The 22,695-nt window shown below is 41.8% G+C and overlaps 1 protein-coding gene across 1 annotated transcript; it reads right to left on the bottom strand.

The window, feature by feature from the left end:
- Positions 1-2,170: 2,170 nt before the first annotated feature.
- On the bottom strand, positions 2,171-8,751 carry FAM107B (family with sequence similarity 107 member B). Its single transcript, XM_009960602.2, has 3 exons — positions 8,624-8,751; positions 4,409-4,562; positions 2,171-2,392 (listed from the first exon to the last, which is right to left on the bottom strand). Exons 1-3 carry the CDS (start codon positions 8,749-8,751, stop codon positions 2,276-2,278), a joined length of 399 nt encoding a protein of 132 aa, XP_009958904.1. The 3' UTR covers positions 2,171-2,275.
- Positions 8,752-22,695: the final 13,944 nt, after the last annotated feature.

Here is a 22,695-nt window from a genome sequence, read left to right as displayed (position 1 = left end):
GGATTACACCCACTTCATTTCACTGTGCATGCATGGTAGGATTGCCGTGTTCACCAAGGGGAAATGGCTGAGAAGAAATGATCTGCTCAAGCCAGAGAGGGGGTTTCCTCACCAACTTCTAGACATTTCCATACTAAGCAGAAGGTTAACTGTGGAGTGGAAACCGAGAGGCATGAAGTTTGGTAGGCTGGGAGCGGCTAAGATAAAACATGAGCATGGCGTGGAAGGCTCGTATATAGTGCTGTCTCAACAACATGAAACAAACTCAATCAGTGCAAGTGTTTGAATAATGTGGTGCCAGAAAGGAAGATCTCCTTCCAGGAGAAGGGAAGGAAAGAGGGAAGAACCTGCAGCACTCAGGGTGTTCCTTTGTTGAGAAAATACATGGAAGAGTCTTATGTTTGGCCTTTGTCTTCTGTACGTCCATAATCTGAACAGTCTGGCAGACCATCTTCACATTTGATCTTCTAGACGTGAGTCACACTGCAAGTCTAAATCAATGGCAACACACTTATCACAATTCAATTTACTCTCAACCTGATTATGTCCTCATAAAGAAAATGCCTGGATCTTGACAAATTGAAGTCCGTATCTAGGAAACATTTCTAATTGTGAGCATTTTGTCCCAAGTGCTATGCTGAAATTGCATTTAAAATGTCCAATACTTACAGGAAAGGCAAAAGGAAGTGAAAAATAAGCCAACAAACCCTCCCCCACCACCTTTACAATACAAACATGCCACTGTTGATATTAATAAAAAGTGTTCTCAAACCGTTATGTCCAATGTAATTACAAAGTAGAAACTCTTTTGTTTAGCATCCTAAGGCAAAGACTAGGATTAGATCCTCAGCGGATACAGATGAACACAGCTTCAGTGAGAGCTAGGACTGCGCCGACCAAGGAAGACGAGGATTTCTTCCCAGGTTCTGAAGATAAGATATCTGCACCCATTCACACCAGGTAAGAATCCCATTCCACAATCCTACATGAGTAACCTGTTCCCTGCTCCTCATACCAGGCTCTCCTGGATAACTAGTAGTCATAAGCATCAGAGGATCAGATTCTGCCATCCCTGTGCAAGCTGAGCAATATTTTATTTAATGGCAAGTCACAGGGGCAACTTGTAGAAAGGCAAAAGGTGACAGAATTGGACACTAAGATGCAGTGGTAACACACTTCCCTTCTTTCTTGAGGCTAAAGGAAGGATGCGATAAAATGAATTTCATTTTACGCCTCACTTTAGGGAAAAAGTCTCCGTTTCAGTAGATTCCAATGATCGGTTTGGTCCAGTTTAAACACTGCCCTGTTGCAGGAACTGCAACAAGTTCCTGCAACCAAAGAGCAGGAACTGGTGGCAGATCAGATTACTGATTTCAGTTCCAGCAAACGAGTTTAAATACTGCCAACTAACGTGCTAACACTGTACTTAGATCAGCATGTCGTTGGAGGAGAAAGGCCACAACAGCAAAGTAAGTCGGATTTCAAGACACAAAAAGCAGAAGACGGGTCATTTCGCATTGAGAGGTAAATTCACGGGGAGCACTGCACAGGCCTGTACACAACAGTGTAAGTTTAGAGAGAGAGATAAATCAGCTTCTGGATTCTCCCTGGTGAGGGGATCATCAGATTTCTGCTCTTTCTTAGCCCAAATTCTACATGCCAAACAGGGAGAAATGGGCTTTAAGGCTGCCTAACTTTTCACTGCTGGTGAATTTTAAGTGTTTTCATCTTGCCCACATCTGCCTGTCCTAGTGGGGACGGGCAGCAGTGATCAACATACCTCATATCCTCCCAGATTTGATAAAAATTCCAACCAAACAAAAATTATTGTGGGATACAGAGAGGCTGTAGGTCTAGATGGAGGGAATCTACCTGCACAGCAAAACTTCATAAGATATCACAGGATGATTTTTGTTCTGTTTTAAAGGAAAATATAATCTGTGTATCTCCACTAAACTAGGATCACAAGAGATAAAGCAGTGCAACACTGAAGGAGTTTCTCTATCCCTGGTTAAAATTTCTGAGTAAGAAAGTCAGACTGGTCCATGTCACTGGACTGACAAACAGACTCCTTATCCATTGATCTCAGGACTGCATTTGGCAAGTCAACCTGTTTACGGTACTGTCTTTTTAATCCACATGTCCCAGGAATTAAAAATCTCATCTTCAGTACGTGTCAGCTGGATGCTGTTATTTTCCCTCTTGAGGGGCAAATCTGAGACAACTTGCAAAAGCCTCTCTGCAGGAAAGCTGGAAGTCTTAACAGGCGCTGGCTCTAGGAGTCTGGTGCTTCTGTTGCTTCCTGGACCGTCCTCCTCAAGTTGCCCTTGACTTTGACAAATTCGGGTGCATTTTCCTGCTCCTCCTGTATCTTCTGTTGCTCCAGTTCCATCTTAAAAGGGAATCACATGTAAAAAGATAAAAGGTATACAAAACAATCATCAAAATACAGGACAAAACACTAAAGGTTTCAGTAACTGCCCATGCAAAACTCTTTATGCTGCTTCCTTTCTTTCTCTCATGGAAAAGATGAAGTTGCATTTCTTTGGGAGTATCTGTTCTCAGAAATCTTTTCAAAGCTCTTCTTGGCTCTAGCTCATTCAAGATGTCCACCTTTGCCAGATGGACAAAACCCCTGCAAGCCCAGTACAAGAACGAGATGAAGCATTTTTGAAGAAATTCTTGGACATCTTCATTAAAGAAACAATAATAATTCCCTACTCTGTCTTTTACAACAAGACAAGGACAAATATGCCCTGGGGGAGAATACATGTAAACAGTGACTACTGAACACACTTGCAGAATTTATTGCTGAGTGTCTAGGTACGGATTTCTGTATCTAACTGGAACCTCTTTGGGTCTATCCATTTCATCTATCACAAAAAAGAATTAAAAAAAAAAAAATCCTCCTTGGCTCTTAGTTGTTCATTTTTGAGAGCCCATTCACTGACATTTTTAACCCAGTTGGAGCTCCTGCCCATGCAGACACTTGAAATTACCACGTGGGGTTAGATGCTCTGCTCTATGGGGCAAGGCAGACACAGTGCTCACACAGAACACAGCTTACACACCACACAGAACACAGATTGCCTAGCAATCCTCAGTGAAGGCAAGTAAGTCAGCAGAAAGGAAGAAACAACCCTCAACCCTTTAGAAAACTAACAAAAGCTCCTGAAAGGAGCTTTTTTTTTTCTTTTTTTTTTTTTTTAAACAGACCAAGGTCTCCCTGATTAATGGGGACCACGTACAGCTCACCTAAATAATGTCTCCTTTGTCTCTGGTTCACTGGCAAGGGACATGCCTTGTTACAGTAAATCATGACAACGTTCCTCCATGAGTTGTATTGTCAATTAATGCCATTCCTACGATGTTTACAAAGCCACAACATTGTTTGCAATGGGCAGGCTTTTCCTCTTCTAACAGAATTTTCTATTCTACATAGGTCCTTTGATGGCTCAGTTTGAAATCAAATCCTCCCACAAGCTGAACCATTTCAAGCTGGGCCCTCAAGAGCAGAAAGGAAAAGTGACAGGATGATACACCTAAAAATACAAAAATATTTCCCTCCAAAAATATTTCTAAGCTTAATTAAAAAAAACCCCTATAATAAAACCCCCAGATAATGACTGGATTACACCTCATTTTCTATAGAGTAATTATCTGGCTTAATTGATTTCCGTTGAGAAAAACAGGAGATACTGTTTTAAAGCATTCATTTATGTAAAAATAAACACAATGCTTGATGCATAGTGACTTCTTTGATGAGGTGTTTCACTGCAGAGATATTTCTTCGCAGGTACACGAAGTGCCTTAAGAGACACAGAGATGTCTGGCTGGCCCTGTGCCTAGCAGTAAGCTTCACTACGGTGAAATTCAACTCCACATCATCTCCATACTCAGGGTCTGAGGGTCTTTTCCTTCATTTGAAAATGCCAAAGGGCTCATACGTTTTCAGGCTACAAAAGATGTTTTTGAAGTCACCTAGTTTCTTATATAACTCGGGAGAAAGAATCAATTGATTTTTTTAATTCATTAAGCATCTCGTTTTGATGCGCTGCAGCCTAACAGCCGTTCTTAGAGGATCATCTCTTAATAGTTAAGATTGCAAAAGTTGACTAATTCACCACAGTTTCAACGGCTAAATAAGGTCAGTGCTCCACACACATTCCTGTTGTCTGGTGCAGGATTCATTTGGCCAAAGGTAGACACCATATGCAGTTCCTATACAGTCAATGACAACAAACAGGTAGTTACAGAGTGTGATTTGACTGATCCTAAAAGAAAGTCTGCATTTGATGACAGGAAACATGCCAAAAATCAGCTGCTGCTTCTTTCCTGACTACAAAAGGAGCCTCAGGTGAGTGGCTGGGATGTAGATAAGTAAAGGCAGTGTTATTCCCCATCTTACCTGCTCCAGTTTCTGCTGCCGTTTCAGTAGCTCTATTTCCAGGTCTGATTTCTTCTTTTGTGCTTCCTCTTCTTTTTGTTGCTTAATAACTTGATCTCGTTTCCTTTTTTCCATCACCTTCTGTAGCTCTGGTTTGTTCTGAGGTGCAAGACCCCTTCAAATTAAACAGGATGAGTGGAGGTGGTGGAGGAAACAGGGAAGAAAGGGATCAGTTTTAATTCACACAGAATTGTAGGCAGGTTTTCTAAAGTCAAGTAGTTGCCTATTTAGATATATTGGAATATAAAACATTAGTTAAAAGGAAAAAGCATGCAGACATTTGCCTGGTTTCTAGCCAAACCCCTAAACTAGAATTTAAGACATATTATTACTGAGGATATTTCCCTTTAACATATGTGCCAGTATTTCTGGATAATTCACTATTTTTGCTTTCATCTTTAGTCTTCCCTCTATTCTCTCAATTCCAGAAGAACAGATTAAAAATAAAAACATCAAAAATCAAGACTCTAGCAGAGCTGGAAACAAATTTTGGACACAGAGACTTCCCTTGCTGGCTGATAACCTGGAGAGACTGTGTTCAGACAGTCCTGTCCAGGGTACCGTGCCCACAGAAGTTTGCAAGGACAGAACCAAAAAGTGGTCTCCCTCTGGACTTTGTCACATTGCTCCTGGAAATTGTGGATTCTGCCCTTCCTTGAAAATGTGAGAGCTTTACCCACGCCTGGCTGTGAAGCTATTTCCAGTGAGAGCTCCCAGGCTACACTCAAAATCACAAAGAGGCGAAGACAACAAAAATCCAGAATAAAAAAAGTTGCAGTCACCTTGGAGACCAGACAAAGGCTGGAGGATTCTCCCTCTCACACGTCTTTAGGTACTACATCAACTGAATGTTTCAAGCCTGTTCAGCACAAATTGCTTTCCAAGCCAGCTACTCTAAAATGAGAAAGCTTACTCTTTGGGAAGATGCATGACTTTATTTATACAGGCACACAGAGATGCACAATCGCTCCTACTTATTTTGGTGACTTCAGCTGTTTCTTTTATCTCTGTTACACTATGATGTTTTCAAAATTTGTTGTGATAAGATTCAAAGCTTCCCCTGTTATTCAGATACTAGCGTCCCTTAAGTCAGAGCAGAAAGATCCGAAATTTGCCGTTGTTATTGTCATCTTCCCTGTGAAGACTATTATGTGAAAATAGCCAGCATTAAATTTAACATCAACCATTTTTTATTTCAACTTTAAAAAATTCAACAATCTGAATAAGCTTTCAGAAAGAGTGGTTTTACCCTTCCCTAGTTGCTATCTGTGGTTATAATCTGTGGTTGCCCAATTCTTCCATAGTATGTATATCTGACAGCATGTCCAGTAATACATTAAAATGCCATTTTAATGGTGACATCTATGAACGACTCCATATATTATGCAACACTCTATCCCTGTAAATACCATGATAGCAAAATCAAATATTTAGCAACAGCCTATTTCTCATGGCCTGAATGCAACAGAAGCTACAAGATTGTGTTCATATTTTATGTTTAATGCTATTTTAATTACATTTTAACACATAAAACTTAGGCAGAGAAAAGCTGGAGTGATTTTTCATTACTGCTACTACTAGATCAGCGAGAGCTGAATTAATGGAAACTTCCATGTTGGCAATTAGCAATCAAGGCAGCCACGAACCAGAGGCAAGCTGCTAAGTAACGTTACTCATTCCTGGTTTTTTTCAGTAAGGTTGCGCCGTAACAAAGCAGCGGCACGAGGCTGATTTAGATGTGCTGTAGCTATAATAAAGGGGACCTGCAGAAGATACAAGTAAATACAATCTCAGCCTAATCAAGTGGGGTTGGTCATCAGACCTGTTACAGAACAACCACAATGTCAATCCTATTTCCATTCTCATACGTAAAAAGGAAAAGCAACAAACAGGCAGCTACTGGGGGTCTTGTAACACCTCCTAGTGATTGTTCTGGTTAAATAAAAAACCCTAAATTTTTGATACAGAGGAAGCAAAGTGTGCTATAACATAAGTTAGAGCTGACAGGGGTAAAACCTCCAGGAGGGACAGGACCAATACTCTGCAGAGCTGAGGCTGACTCCCAGTAAGTAAAAATAGTTTTAAGATAAGTGACCAGTGCCTTGAGGTATCACTACCTGCATCTTTCTTTGCCCAAAACAACTATCATCTCTGTAAGTAAGTAACTACATCAGTTCAAGACCCAAGAGATGCTGCTCGCAGCAGGCATGGAGAACGGTCGGACCAGCACTGGCTGGTATCTTCTGAGAGCCAGAAACGGCTGTTCAGAGCTGACTGGTCAAAAAGTGAAGCTGCTGGTGCCTACACTGAGTCTTCACAACAAAATAAAGTGCATGTTAGGCAGACTTCCATAAAAGCACTAAAAGTCTTCCATACACATGACAGTTCGCAGTAACAAAGCAGAACACAGGCCTAGTATCTACACTACCGAAAAGCCTCATATCAGAGCTAGTACAGTGGCATGAAGCACAGAAGACTAAACCTCTTCTCAAATATACCAGTTTTTCTGCTGGTGGAAACCCTCGAAGTATTTCATTTCTGCACCAATAAATACGACTCTGAAATTAACAGCTGCAGCTAATCAAAATCACAATAAGGGAAGAGCGGGTATTGAGGGCTGCACAACTCCTCTGTGTAATAGGATATTCTCCTAGAAGAAAAGAACTCCATACTAGTTAAAAGTTCTTTATGCTTTCATAAACTTAAAAGAATAAATAGCCTTAATTTATTGCAGTCTCCACATCCTTTAGAATAAGATCATAAGTCGGGAAACTTCAACTATCTTTCTTTCAATGACTATCAACTTCTTGGTGCTAGGAACTGTCTTTGATGTTTAATCCCATTAACAAAAAATAGGACAAACACCTATTTAGGCCAGTTTCTTCCAATTCACTTGGCATTCTGTAAAAGATTTCTACTTCTTCACCACTACAGAAATGCTGCATTGTGTATGCAATTCATTTAGAATTAAGTATCTAAGCCTAGTATTTGTGGGGATTTTGCTATTACACATAGAAAAGACCCCTTCTCCCCTCAAAATACTACCCTGCCAGAGCAGGGGAAAAAAAAAAAAAAAAAGAGAAATGTTCATAATGTGACTCTTCCTGCCAAATAGACAAATCCAACTGTGCTGCAATAGCCAAAGCAACAGCCTCCTCCTCTCCTTTATCAAGGTCCTGGGTCTCAAAAAGCCTGAATGGCTGCTTCCAGCAACTTTATTCTCAAATGCACTCTGAAATACTGTTCTTCCACTTCTGTTTCGTGGATCCCCACACCCTTGCCTTCAGAAAGTCCATTTTAGGTGGCTTCAACGCACCAAATCACTAATTTATATCACAGTTTAGTTAGTTTCTGTTTGCTTAACTGGAGGAGCATCAAACAGGCTTGGTGGCTTTTCTTCCACCATGCAGTCTGGTGGCTATTTTCTCAGCATGTGTTCTAAATGAGTCCTCCGTTGCTGAAGAGATTCGGTAACAGAACTTCAGCTATTTCTGGGCCAAGTGCCTGTGTCTCTGAAGTTGATGAAATCAAGTTCTAGCTATTTACATCTTTAAAAGCAATATATAGACCAACAGCTGTGCATCCCATCCCAGAAGGGAGGAAGCAGCATTTGCATAACATACAAAGAAACACTTGTGCAGCAGCGGAGCAGGCGTCAGACTATCACACTGCATTGCAACAAAGATCAAGTAAGTAGAAAACAGTTTCATGTGAAACAAAATACATGATTTCTTTGATTTAGAAGTGGCCCCATAAACTCAGTGCGCTGGGAATGGTGAAAACCCACAGATTTTATCATCCTGCTGGTAACTGCAGAGTTTTGTCAAATACTTGATAACTTGTTAAGAGTTCAAGACAAATTACACTGCCCAGGTAACCAATGTGAAATCTGACAGGGCAGAACTGAACTGCTTCCTCTTGAAACTGCCCCTTTGTGAGTATTCACAAAAGCAAAATGAGAAGTCTTTTACAGCAAGCTTTTGCAGAGCAACGGAGATTCAAACAGAAATAAATGCCATGGCTAAGAATCAGAGTCTTTTCATCTACAGGATCTGAATCAACAAAGACTATCTGCTGGGTTTGGGGTAAAATGTCGTTTTGATGAAACTAAAACTAAAGCTGTGTGTGGGTTTGGTTTGGGGCAGGAGGTAGCAGAAGTGATTTTTAGACTCTTACCTTTTCTGATTCATAAGCAGCTCTCTATGGAGATCTTGATGATTCCGAGATGACTTCACAGGATTAATTAATTTCTGAGGTCTAATTAATTCAGGATTGTCATCGTCTATGTAGTCTGGTTCAGCCATAATCTTTCTTGGACTGGGATATGGATCTTTGGGTTCAGTGCCCTTGTTCACAGTACCTGTAAAACAGAGGGAAAACTGCAGTATATCCACACTGAAAGGCCTTTTAAAAATGTGTTAAAACATAAAGGCTGCACATTACAGTGGTAACAGTTAAGCTTTCCCTAGATTAAGTTTGTCTGTAGTAAGTAAAGCTCTCAGAGCAAACATCAGTAGCATCTTTTTAAATAGACAGCAATTTCACAACAACGTACTCTCTAACAGCCTTCATCCATTGACTTGGAGACACAGCTCCTCCCCGTTTTAAGAAGAACTAGACAAATAATTTAGGTTAAGTGTGTGAAGAGCCCTATTGATTTTAATAAGCCTATTCAGATGAAGCATTTTTAGATCAGTAATACTAAGACCCTAAAGAAATTTTAAATACTGACTATATTAAATACTATGAATGTGTACCAACACCAGAGTCTCATTTTCTGCCATCATGCCAGCTACGGGGAAAACACCTTCTGTGGACAAGCCCTGAACTGTACTGCACTGAGCAAAAGCTTCCATGTGGAAATTGCCAGATCTGCAATCGTTGAGATGGGGGTGGACAGATTTTTGAGGGGAAAGGTAGAGGTGAAAAAGCTGGGTAAGGTTGCTTCTTAAAGGCCATATTTCACCCAGTGAAAATCCACAGAAATCCACTGATCTGAAGGCAATGAAGTCCTGATGATTTATATCATCTGGAAACATGGAATTTTCCTATCCTGCTATAGAAAACATAGCTATACACCAAATTACAACACTTTTAATCAACAGCTGACAAGTAAACTATAGGTTTCAAATAATACATACGTGACCGTTCATAACCCCTTCCATTAAAAAGCCTCAGTAACAAAAAACTCAGCATCTGAAACAAAGCACACTCAGAGCAATTCTGCCTCCACTCTCTGTCGGGGAAACCTATACGCAGAATCTGCAATCATCAGTCTGATGAAACACTGGCCCCTCAAACAGTCCCTCCCCCCAAAAATCTCACAGCAGGCGGGTTTACAGAGATGAATCAATGGGACATGAAAGAAAAGGCGAGAGACCTCCGTTAGCCTGACTGGCCGAACAGCTGAATGCTGCACACTGTACGGTACAGGGCTATGAGACAAATCAGAGAATCACCGGGATTTTCTGTCTATTTTCCAGTAAAAGCTGAGTGCGTGCTTTAATTTAGATTCAAAATCCACTTGATGCACTGGAAAGATTCCCACTATTACTTCAATACATTAATACTGAACAGTACCACCATCACCTTGCGTGGGCTGCATGTGCACTTACAGATGAAGGAGCAAAACGACAGGACCGAGTTTTCAGTGGATGCAGGGAGGCCACTCTGGATTTGAATGTGTCTAATGGACCCGAAATAGCCTTTCAGCTTCTTTGTTTGAATGGATGATGTGAATTGTGTTTTATTGGTGCTACATCTCATACACCAAGTTTCTACGGAGCAAATCCGATGAGAAACAGCTTACCAGTGTGAGCTGCTCTCAGGGTGGCCCCTGCAATAGTTTTTCAAGGCAAGTTTAAATGCAGCGGTTTTGAACTCCGTGGGGGTAGTGGTTCTCACAGGGATCTCTGAAACTAATGTAAAAATTGCCCACAGTTCAAAACTATGTAAGTATATTGCGATACATGACAAACCTCTTACTGACATTGATCATGCAATAAAAACACTTCTCCCATCACCCCTTCCAGAGTCCTTCTTGCTTCAATCAAGCAACCCGCTATCACCACACGTGCCAATATACAGGATTCACTGGAAAACTGAGGTCAGAAGAAACTTGGAAGATTTCTAATCCAACCCCCTGCTGTGAGCAGGAATAGCCATGAGACCAGACCAGGCTGCTCAGGACTTTACCCAGTAAGGTCCTGAAGTCCTCCAAGGCTGCACAGCCTCTGTGAGCAACCCCGCTCACCCATCTTCATGGTGAAGTTTTTCCTTACACCCATATGAACTTCTTGTTTCAACTCATGCCTGTTGCCTCTCACCCTCTAGCCACGCACCACGGTGAAAAGCCTGGCTCCATCTTCTCACTAAGTTCCTCCCAGACACGGGGGAGCTGCTGTTAGGTCCCCCCAACCCTGCCTCTGCTCCAGGCTGAGCCAGCCCAGGTCCCTCAGCCTCTGCCACTGCACCTGGGCCTTGGCCCCCAGCCTGTCATGGTGGCCCTTTGCTGAACACGTATCTCAAATCCCTCGTTGTTTAACTGCATGCCATATTAAAAAAAACAAAAACCCAACCCCCCCACAAAACCCTAACCACAGCATACTTCTCAACACAGACGACATAGCACCATGCTGTTAATGAGGGTGTGGAATTCTGTTCTCTTACCATAGACGATGAATAAACTAGCCACAGTGCTGCTCGTTTTTTCACGATTCATACTTCCTCAGTGTTCACATCAGGCTTACCACACCTAAAACAACTCAAATGCTGCATATCCAGCCTCTACCCAAAACAAAGCTACTCTGTAAATATTTGGTTTTCTGTACTCCTCTATCAGTTCTGTTGCAGTGGTGGGGCTGCAAGTCTTCTAGAAGGCATTTATCATTGAGGCTCTCCATTAAAGTAAATCTGAAAATAACCTGCTGCTTCTTCAAGACAGGTCTTCTGTTTGCTTAGGTGAAGGTGAAAAACGTAGAATGACCCTACAACTGTGTGTCATAAACAATGTACTATTTTTTTAACACAAGCACCTGAAAAACAATTTGATTGAATGATTTCTCAGAAAGTTTGATGTAGCATTTTGCACCACATAGATTTGCTTTTGGCAAGCCCTTAAAATGAAGTCTATTTATTCTTCTTTTTTTCTGTCCCATCTCTATTTTTAAAAGCATGTATTCAACTCAAAGGTCAGGAATCGTGGTTTCCTAATGTAACATGAACTCTACTACCAGTAAACTTGAATGACTAAAACTCCTTTGGGAACTGAAGACACCTTCCAGTGATTACGCTGCAAATGATTTCAGCTAGGATTTCCAAAGAGAGCGAAGGAAATAGGGCATCCAGTTCCCACTTGAGTGAATCCTCTCACACCCTTTGCAAACCTCAGTCTGGCACGAGGCCACCAAGCCTTGCAGAGTCACTGTGTAATATTATATGCAAACAATACAATTAAGATAGCGTGATTTCCACCCACACCCTTTCAAAGCAAATATTTACAAAAGTACAGGCAAGTTTCACATACAAAGGAAACAGAGGCACAAAGGATTCACCACGCCAAAGGCAGACAGGAACAGAGCTGGCAGCGTAGTCCCAGCATTTCTTTCTAAGATTCAGGCTCACACCAATAAACCAGTCAAGCTCAATGACACAATCTCTTAAAAGTCCTTAAACAAAGTTTAATCAATGTTCAAGCAATAAAAATTAAAAAAGTATTAATTCCACAAGTCTCTAGTGCTCATCACCACAGAAGTCACAACCCACAAAGTGCTTTCAGATCATCAGCATGTGTAACAGTGGGACATGAATAATCCAAATAATCACTTAGCAGGAATATGCTGCCTTAAGAGCATCCGAGAGGCTCCTTTTAACCATCTGCTGTTACACGATCAACTCAGAATGCACAATCCATTTCTGTGTTTCCTCACTACCTTGCTCCAAAACAAAGGGAAAAGATTTGGATTCAGGGGATGTTTTAGCTCAGCTTGGCTCAAGTTTAATACACCCACTAATTTGGCAGGTGCTTCCCCAGTGCATTTGCTGAATTAGCTGCTGCTGCACAAGCAGCACAAAAGCATATATCTACCCTACCTTGGCCTGCCTGCGTAACGCTCACAGATTCTGTCCGCGGCTTCTCACGTACACATGGATTTTCATCGAGGAAGAAGAAACTGGGGATCCTGCATGGAAGAGGACTTTTAACTCCTCAAACAGAGCTGCAAAGCAATTTCAGTATCCCACTAGACAAAGAAAATGCCTCTGGATAAAAATAACTTCAAGTATCCCCCAGACAGAAGTTTAATGTTTCCAGATACAAAGATGCTTTAGAGAAATCAGTACCACATTGGTACCTCAGTCTCGGAGAGCCAAGATCAAGTGGTCACATATTTGCAATTCCCTCATTTATTTTCCTTGCAGTGCAAATAAATTCAGGGAGAATGGAAGAGACCCTTCAAGTTGATCACACTGAATAGATACAACTGAACCAGGGCGTGCCAGAAGCATGCATGTTATGCTAGGGGAAACACGTCCAACAGACATGTTTGTTTCCATTGTTATTTATTTTTTATTCTATCTATAGAGGTTGTTTTTTTTTCAGAAAAAGCCTCTTAATGGTAGTAACACTGTAAACACGGATACAAATAGAGCTACAGCCAGCCACCGGTGGTTTTAACAGATTCAAAGTAGACCTTAACAACACTGGGTTAAGGATTCAGCAGTTGCCAGAGCTTTTGCTACAAACAGGGCTCCCATGGCTTCTGCATGAGATGGAAGTTCATGCCAAAAAACGCCTTTGTGTTTATACGGCATTCAGGGAATTGCATTTATTTTCTATCTGGTATTCCTCATACCAGAAATAGCCCTCTACATATGGAATATGAATATAAAAATTCCTGAGAGACACCATATATTTATATTATTATACATATATGGCATTTTCACCCTTCACATGATTCCCACAATTATTTCCAGCTGTGAAAGCAGAGGTAGAGTTGAGGCCCCTTAAAAAGTAGATAAATAAATGCCTAAAAATACTGATGAACATCAAAATAATAGACTAGAACAGGATCCAAAAGTTACATTAAGGCTAAATTCACGTTATTTCCTTTTTGTCTTAATAAATTCTTGAATTAATACCATCCACAGAAGCATTAGCTCGAACACTGAATACTCCTGAAGGTTTTAGTCTTGAAAAAAGCTTCAACATCTGTTTTGAGCTGTACTGTAAACCATCAAACGCTATTTTTTAAGACTTACATTTTTAGCTCTTTAAACTACCGCGTAGACTTGCGGTTTGTTACAAGTAACCCAAAGGCATTCTTTGAGAAGAAATACGCTTTTACCCTCCCCCTTCCGATTTCGAGAGGAATTGGAATAAAAATTCTTCAGCACGTCTCTGCTCAGACGTTAGACGACCAGCGCCTCCTCGCATTGGTCAGTTTGGGTAGAAAGCAAGAGCTACTTAAATGTAGAGTGGGCTTTCCAGGCACCACCTCATCACTGTTTATACACGAAAGCTCACCACCGCTATCATTTTTATCTACATGCTCACAGTGCAGTAAGAGGCACTTGACTAGAGAGATTTACTTGATTAATCCTTGATTATAGATATCATTAATAACTTCCCACAGTTCACCCTTTTAATTCAAAGTAAGAGCTTCTGAAAACAGGGTCCTGCTTTCAGAAGAATACTCTTCCCAGCCAAGATGCTCAATCCAGCCACCGTTCAAGGAGTTTGGCTCTTACTCACGCCGTCTTTCATGGCTGAAAGGGATGATGGCTTTTGGATCACGGCAAAACACAGCCAGACTGCCTGCAGAGGGAGAGGGAAAGACCGGAGAGGTCCTGGTGGCTGCAATTCTTCCCAGTCCCTAACCTTTGTTCAAAAAGGCTGCTACTTTCCAGCTACATGAGTTTTGCTTCTAGATCAGGAGAGGAGAGTGTCTTCACTTGCCTCAAAATTAAACATGTTTAGGGCAGCGTGTACCTGTTGTGCCACAGGGACCACTCAGCAGCCATCCACCTGTTAGCAGATTACTTACTACATTACTGTTCTTCAAACAAAATGAAGAACATCAGACTTCTAAACCCTTTGGCAGGCATCCAGCTTTTGTTTATGGCTCCAGCCTTGCCTTACTGATCTTAGGCAGGTTATTTCATCCCTGTGTGCCCCAGCTCAAGCACATACAAGAGAAAAGCATCTTAGAAACCACCACGAGCTTCTGCAAGGCCAATCTCGTTCCTTCTTGTCCTGCACTTTAAAATCTTCAGATCCCAGCAGACAAAATGAAGTAGCAAGACTGAAAAACTTCTGTGCGTACTATGCCGGAACAGTTTAACTCACAGCACCTTCCTGACACTGGGTATCATCAGTTAATGGCTTTATTAGTTGCATGGCTGCCAAAAGACTGACAGATCACGTGGACTTCTCTCAGGAACAAAGGTGCTGCTCACCTGACCAGGGCAGCCCAAAACAATCTCAGTGATGTCAAGGATACGGAAAGAAGCAGAGCTTGCTGGCTACTGAAGCTGTTCCCGTTGTCACTTCAGAGGATATTAAAATGAACTAAACTACTCAAAATCTTCAGGAAACCCAGTTAACATTCATTTTCTTCCCTTAAGTACTGCTGAGAGTGTAATGTCAACAAAGCACACATAAAAAATCCACTAGATGAGAAACCAGAAGAAAGAGGGCCATTTTAAAGATGTTTGCATTGGCACTGACACCTAAAGGTAGACAAGAGTGCAAGATTTGGGGCAGTGCTCCCCGCTGTTACAATTCTCTCAAAGGCAAAGAGCTGCTTATGGCTCTCATTCAATTCAAACACCACCAGGCAGTCTCTGTTCCTGCGCTTTGAAGTTGGAATCAAGTCTTGGGTGCTAAGGGAAAAGCCGAGATCCCCCAGAGGCTGAGGGCTAAAGAGCAATGCTGGTGAGGACAGAACAGCTAGTTCCTCTTGTCTCTGGTCTACTTGGAAAAGAGATGCAGAAAGACATAAACAGCCTTAAGAACAGTCTCACCTTCCATTCAAATCATCAGGCCCAATGAACAGGAATTTCTATTAATCCATAAGAATTTTCCCTCAGGCTGCAAGATCTGCAGTGAAGCTCTCTGCCACTGGCTTTGAAACCAGCTGAGAGTACCAGCTCTAAACAGTTGCATTTCTTTCTTCTCTTGTTCAGTTAAAATGCTGAAGAGGTATCAATGCAGCTGTGTAATCAGAGGTGGAAGATAAGAGAAAGAAAGTGCCCCTCCCCTCCTACTGCAACAGGAGGTCTCCACACAAGGCAGGCTGTAAGAGCATTCAGAGAGAAGGAGATGGAGACCTTTGTTCACCACCACAGCAGAGACCAGATCTCCTCTTTGTCAGACGCAGGCAAAACTCGAATATAGACTCTCCCTGCAACAAACTACTTAGCACCTAATTTTTAATACAGGCAGCGGAAAAGACAGAAAGGCACAGGATGAAGACTAGCGCACTGTGAACAGCACCCACCTTCCCTAAATCTTGGTCTATGCTCAACCCACTGAAACACCATGGTTCCAATCTGAGACTGACTAACAGCAGATAAAGTGGGCTGTGCATCTTCAATCGTCTCTCTTCCCAAAAAGTCCTGCATGTTTATTAAGGACTTTAGATTCTCCATACTCATTTTGCTCAGATCCTTGTGATTACTAAAATCCCTAGACAGGGCTGGGGATGTGGAAAGCCGTTCTGACGGCAAGGAGAAGACCCAGTGTTTTGGTCATCTCTCATCAAAAAGGCCCTTAGTAGCTACATTGCTTTCTTCCTGTAGAACAACAGCATGTCATGCACACAACCCCTCCCCTCCATCTCATCCAACGTCATTCATTTGAAAGGAACAAATCATAACTAGCAAAGGCATGCAACCGAATACTTATCTGGCTTTCACCAATACACTACACAGTTAATTATTACACCACAGTAAACCTGACTTTCAGGAGAAGATGACTGAAATTATGCCTCCTAGGAAATGCACTCCACAGCACAGTTTGCAACTAGATTAATCCCAAAAGATAACTAGCAATTTATTTATACATGGGTCAACAGTGATCCATGTGATTCTGAACTGGCGCATCTTTTAAAGAGACTTTAAGATTAGAAAAGCAAATAAAACCAGTTTATACTCCCTGCATCTACAGTCCACCATCAGTGTTGTAGGCCAGTCAGTTTGGACCACTAAATTAAAAATCAGGGCAGGTTTGTTGAATCAAATTTAACTACATTAAAATATGGGATTTCATACGAAAACCGAGCCAGATTCAAAATCAGAAGTCCATAGAGTCAGAGGACAGCTTCTTCAGGGCTTCACTGTTGCAAATGTTAAGAACTATCAAACAGTGTCACCCAGTGGTAAAGGACTTCCTGCAGACAGGAACAGAGTAGAAAAAGTCAGGGGGAAGAAGGGGGACCCAGATCCATGTTTATACACAAAACCATTAAAGAGCAAACAGACTAAATCCCACACCATTTTAGCAGAAAGTCTTACTTCTAAGTCGTTCTATTTCTGAAAGCGTCAGCATTAGAGGACAGTGATTCTTCAAACAGAAAAGGTTTAACACTAAAGAGGTGCATTTCTGAGGGAGAGGGGGAAATCCAGAGCAGCCAGCAGCCTCTTACAAATTGGGAGAGTGGAAACATTTCAAACATCTGACTCGAGATGCTTAAAAGGAGACTAGTGAATCTTGAATGCTCTTAAAATCTAGTTCACAAGATTTCAGCAAGATTCTTCGAGGGAAGAGAGAAATACATCGACAGTGGTTGCTTCTGCACTTGTTCTGTATTTTCTTCACAAGATCTAGTGAGCGAGATGAGAGAGTAACGTGTCTCCCAAGGTCCAGGAATAAAAGAGTGTAGGTCATACTCGTGAAACAGAAATCCTCTTCTGAATGATGACGATGATGACAGTAACGACGGTAGAGGGTCCTAGCAAATATTCAACTGGGCAGAAGTCTATGCCAGACATACGTCAAAAAGGGTAAAATGACCTTTGATATATGTGATGAAATTCTGAAGCAAGAGAAGAGGCAGGTTACTTGGCACTTGTGCAAACACCATTTTCCTATTTATAAAGAAAAAGGGAAGTTAAAAAGCAAATGGAAGAGCAGCATCTATGAACCGGAGAACATGCCCTATATTGAGGCATTTCTAAGAGCTCTGCTCATTCGATTTTTAAAAAGTGAAGATTAAGACCACCCTGATCATTCTATAAGCAACAAGCCTGACAATGGTTTGAGACATTTCGATGACTGGAGATGTGGCTAGAAAACAAATTCCCAAAATAAGACGAAGGGAGGGGACTAAACCACTAGATTTAGTGAAAGATTTGTGTTCAGTTGCAGGGTGAGACCAAATTACAGGATCCTAATTATCCCTTCTAGTTTTACAAATTCATAAATCTATGAATGCAATTAATAACTGTTTGCAAGGGGGTCAGAAGATTAAAATCTCTGCATTAATCAGGTAGTTATGCATTCAGTAGCTACAGTAGCAAAAATGAGACCAAGCGAGCTAAGTATTTCACATGCTGCCTAAATTACGCCAGCGCTGTAGATCCCCGAGTCTTGCCAACTGGAGCTTAGAGGGGCTGATGAACCTCCAGATTTTGCTTCGTGCCATGTGCTGTTCCACAGGGCACACCAGCATCCTGCCTGGAGTTACGGCACAGCCCGATCTGCTGAGCTGTCACGCCTCCCCTCCCCTCTGCCTGTTTCTGAAGGACAACTGAAAACGAAATTCTACCACCCATAAGAGAAGCCTGTTTTCAACAAATTTTAAAACACCGACATAATGAAAAACACACCGTCCACTGCAGCTTGCCAGCTTCCTAAATGTATTCATAGGTAGTTATGTAAAAGTTAAGTATTTCTTCAGACCAGGCAGATATATATCAATTACCTGCCAACTCAACACTCCAGTTCCCTTCATTTTCTAGGAAGAAACCCCTTCCCTAGGAAGGAAAAATAAGAAAAAAAAAAAAAGAAACAAAATTCTGCACTTCTCTTCGGTGGCAAATGGCTCAGAGCAAGCATCCAGCCTCTGTTTTGATTTCTTAACACTAGGAGTATCTTTTCTTAGAAACAGAGGAAAGGAAACAAAACCAAATAATTTCCTTAAACCCATTGCTACTCCAAGTTAACACACTCCATGCTTACTTGCAGGAAAGAAATAAAACCTTCACCTCAAGGAGTTAGTCTTGGCTCAGGCAACTACATCCACATTCCAGCCTGCACTGCATCCACAAAGAGACACCCTTCCTTGCCCAGACCTGTTCTATCCACTCTCAGCTGCCAGAGATGTATTTTAGGTATGTGGCTCCTCACCCTAACTCAGTTGAAAAGGACACCACTACAAAGGCAGAGAAGAAAGACCTGAAGGAAAAGGCAAAAATAAGGAGATTAGTAAAACTGATGACCTGACATTCCAAACGTGAGGTGGAACAAGAAATTCCACGCCCCTACTCATGACCTGAACCAAAGGCATGATGCCCTAATGGGTTTAAAAGGAACGAGTGGGTGTAAGAATGTATGTCAGACCGAACAAGCCTCCTCAAAACACATGCTACAGGAGGCAGGGCAAACACCACATGGGTTTAGGACAGCCAAGCCTGATATACCTGAAGCTATTAAACTGCAACAGTGATCAACAGGAGCCCTGCAAAGCACACGACGTGCCACAGGCCATTTAGTGGAACGTCACCTTCACGCTGTTTGATGGAAAAAATGAGAGTTCTGAAAAACAAGAACTTACAGAAAACAAAAATTGAAAAAAATGTTGACACTGGGTCACATCTGTCAAAGCTCGTGACTTTACATGCTCCTTATGAGGAGATACAATCAGGAGCTTCTGCTGCAACCTCATAAATCAGGAAGCTCTGACACCAGGGCAGGGCTGAGTATCAGTCAGTACGCTGCACATAAAAGGGTAACACAGCCTGCCTCGCTTCTCAGATGGCAGGGCATTGTTTTCTAAAGAAACATGCCTCCATCTGAACAGTAAACTGATGTGTTGCTCGCACAACTGAGTCGCTTTTTAGCATCCCTGGAGTGAAGAATCCAGAATGTCAACACTTAAACCAAAAGCAGTCACAGAAGCTTAGCATGTACACAGGAGATTTTAGCTTACACTCTGTCAGAAGAAATTAAGTTGTGTATGGTGACATGGGACTGTTTCTAGGATCAATTTTTTTTTGGTTTTCTTAGAAAGGCTTAAAGAGGTTCAGGAAGGGAGAAACAGACCACCACTCCCTAATCCCTCCAGAAAGGAACTGCTCAACAAATTCCAAGTAGTAATGAAGAAAAATAAGAAACTAGAGGGAAGACCCCAGCCTCTCCACAAAGTGGTTGTTTGTTGAGCTGGTGGCAGAAAAGGAATTTCCTACAATTGTCACCTTTCTGCTTGACAGGCCACCTGGAGGAAAGTCTGAGACTGTCCTTCCTCAGCAGCACTCATGAAGGGGGCCAGCCGTGCTACCAGCGTTAGTTTGACTGCTCAGCTCCGATCCTCGCATCCTTCTCCAGGGCTTTTTTGAGGACAGCTCGCTCGCTCACTGCATGTACTACAGAACTGGCATTGAACTAGACTTAAAGTGGAAGAACTCTTAAGTACATAAATTGAACAAGCAAAATAAAACCGTCAGTAGTTCTAAAAGACACTACAGGGTTCTCCATCAAACTGCTAAAATAAAATAAACCACCTGCATCCCAAAAAGTCACGCGCTAGTTTACAGTGGTCTGCTAAAAGAGACTAAAATGTGCGTATTCTTGTCTCTTCATGCTCAATCATAAAGAAAAACCTTAAAGAAGCCCAAACCAAAGGGCTGCAAAACAAGACTCACATAGAGCCAAGAAAGGGGATGAAAGTCTTTGTCATAAGATGCCTGCAGCTGAGGAACAAGAGCAGCATTAGGTCACAGCTTGGCTCTCGCTGGTCAAGGTTCACGAAAGCAGCGTACAGAGCTTCCAGAGAAGTGAACGCCGTTTGTCATTCCCAGATAGACAACCATACGGCCACGTCTCTGAAAGAGGATGCTGTCAGCCTGAAGAGAAAAGGGTTTGAAAAAAAGCCTCCTCACAAGCCTTGGAGCCCTCTTATTAACACCATTTCGCAGGTGACTCAGCTTACTTTACAAGGGGCAGGCTGAAAAGCTGTCCCCTAGCTCCGGTTTTAACAGCAGCGGCTTAATTAATACGATGAATACCTATTGATAGGCAACCAGCACTGCCAATTACCAGCTGCACCCCTTCACGCCTGAAGCCAGCCCTGTTCTTTGTTCCTCTGCTGAGCAGACAAATCAGGGGGCTCTCAGCACCTGCTGGGCCTGCAGCCAAAGACAAACTTTCAGGCCAACAAACTTTATATGCTGGCAATAAACTGCATATTAAGGACTGCTTAAATATGTCACCATGTGGTGTCCCCAGCAGGATATCATCTTACTGTCTCAGATGTTGGTACAAAGAAGGAAGAAATGGCAAGAGGTGTTTCTGCAGTCCTCTTCCTGCTCTCCTTCAATAGCTATATGGGCTATTTTAATTAAAAAAAAATACAGAAAAATTGTAATTAAAATTCCAACAAGCTTACATGACCCCCATAGTTTTTAAAAAAGCACATCTGTTTTGCAATCAGAAGACACTCTAACAATGGTCATGGGTGAATACGCGGCACTCCAGTGAGCACGTCACGCTGTGTCACATCCCAGCGAGCACTGCCTTTCGCGTCTCCGATCACTAAACTAATTACTAGCTCTCTCCATGACAGTGCAACCTACAAAGACGTTATGGACTTATTAGAAGGAGTGGAACTGCCTTTGTGATCGAGAGTGAAAGGGGAACTGGTATTTGTGGAGGCATCTCATGCATTCTTGATTCCTCGGGTTGTGCCTCACTACAGGACAGGTGGCCTGCAAATGCGAGCACTATTTGTAAAAAATAAAAGGAGGTGGAAGCCTTTTTCCTTCACTGAAAATTCTTGACCTGTTACTAGTCCCATATATCTGAGTAAACCAAAGCAACCTTCCACAACACTTCTAAACATTTTCACCCAGGTTGCTCAAGTCCCTACATACATCACAGCTTGTCCATCGTCTTACAACACAATCACTTTCTCAACCTGCTTGCTTAACAAGTAGTGGAGAATTCCAAAGCAGAAAATTAACATCTGCTTCTTTTTTGTTTTTTTAATTAGACAATCATGTTTTGCCACGATTCACTGAGGAATTATGCTTTAAAACGGCAAAAAAATTACCGAGCGAGGAGAATTCATCAAAATATAAAGTGGGACCTGTTCATTATAATGGGCTTGGTCACAACAGAGGCTCGCTCACTCAGCAGGAAAGCTGCCCCGTAATTACAGCGAGGAACCAGGTCGTGACAGAAGTTAGAGGCTCTATTCTCAGCTCTACCAAAAACTGGGTTTGTGATGCTGAGCAAGTTGCTGAGGCCTAAATTAATTTGGAACAGCCTGTGGTTGTCAGCACAAGACAACACGTTGGATACCAAATGCTGAGAGAGCAAGACAGGCTTTTTTGGATGCGCAGATCAGTAAGAAACATCATAAATTACGACAACACTATGCTTTGTTCTATTATAGGCAGCGTTTTGTCAAAAGTTCTGGAGACATTTCACATTAAGCGCTCTTTTTTTAGGACTGAACAAATGCTTATTTTAGAATCAAGAGGCAAAATCCAAATAAGTAATTTGCTGAATGAAGTTTAGAAAATTATATTGATGATGTTTAAAATAAGCTAAAAAGTTATGGATTAACAGATACACAGAAGAAAATTTAGCAAAAATGTTAGAGTTAATAACACAGAGGCTGTGAGCTTCTTGGTGCCACAAAAGAAACGCCAGGGATTTACGAGTCTTGAAGGATTGACTGAAGGACTGAAGAGTCTTGAAGGATTCTTGCCTGAAGGACTGACTCCATGTTCACTCCAAGCTTATTTTTATGAATTTCTTCCTTCCCAAGTTATTACCAAAGTCCCTAGTGTTTTCTTTTTTGTTATTGGTCTATGGATTTATCATCTCAACAACAAAAAAGACACATTAAACACATGCTTTTGTAAGCTGCACTAGTAAATATGTTCTCAGAAATGACTCCAAGACAAAGATCCACACTGAAAAGCCAGAATGAGAGCTGGGGGCCTGAGGGCCTTCCTATCCCACCGGTGAATACAGCACTTTCTTCTCGAGCACGTTAGTAATAAGACAGAGACCCATTTATCAA

This window comes from Leptosomus discolor, chromosome 1 (assembly GCF_034619465.1).
Source record: "Leptosomus discolor isolate bLepDis1 chromosome 1, bLepDis1.hap2, whole genome shotgun sequence".
Classification (NCBI taxonomy): domain Eukaryota; kingdom Metazoa; phylum Chordata; class Aves; order Leptosomiformes; family Leptosomidae; genus Leptosomus; species Leptosomus discolor.
This window is presented reverse-complemented; position numbering and strand designations above follow the sequence as displayed.

What these genes read in the sequence shown, in the direction of transcription:
- FAM107B (XM_009960602.2), bottom strand. Translation starts at nt 8,751, where the DNA reads ATGGCTGAACCAGACTACATAGACGATGACAATCCTGAATTAATTAGA. An exon ending in CTGCTTATGAATCAGAAAAG is followed by an intron (nt 4,563 to 8,623) that starts GTAAGAGTCTAA and finishes TTTAATTTGAAG; the next exon opens with GGGTCTTGCACCTCAGAACA. An exon ending in GGCAGCAGAAACTGGAGCAG is followed by an intron (nt 2,393 to 4,408) that starts GTAAGATGGGGA and finishes TTCCCTTTTAAG; the next exon opens with ATGGAACTGGAGCAACAGAA.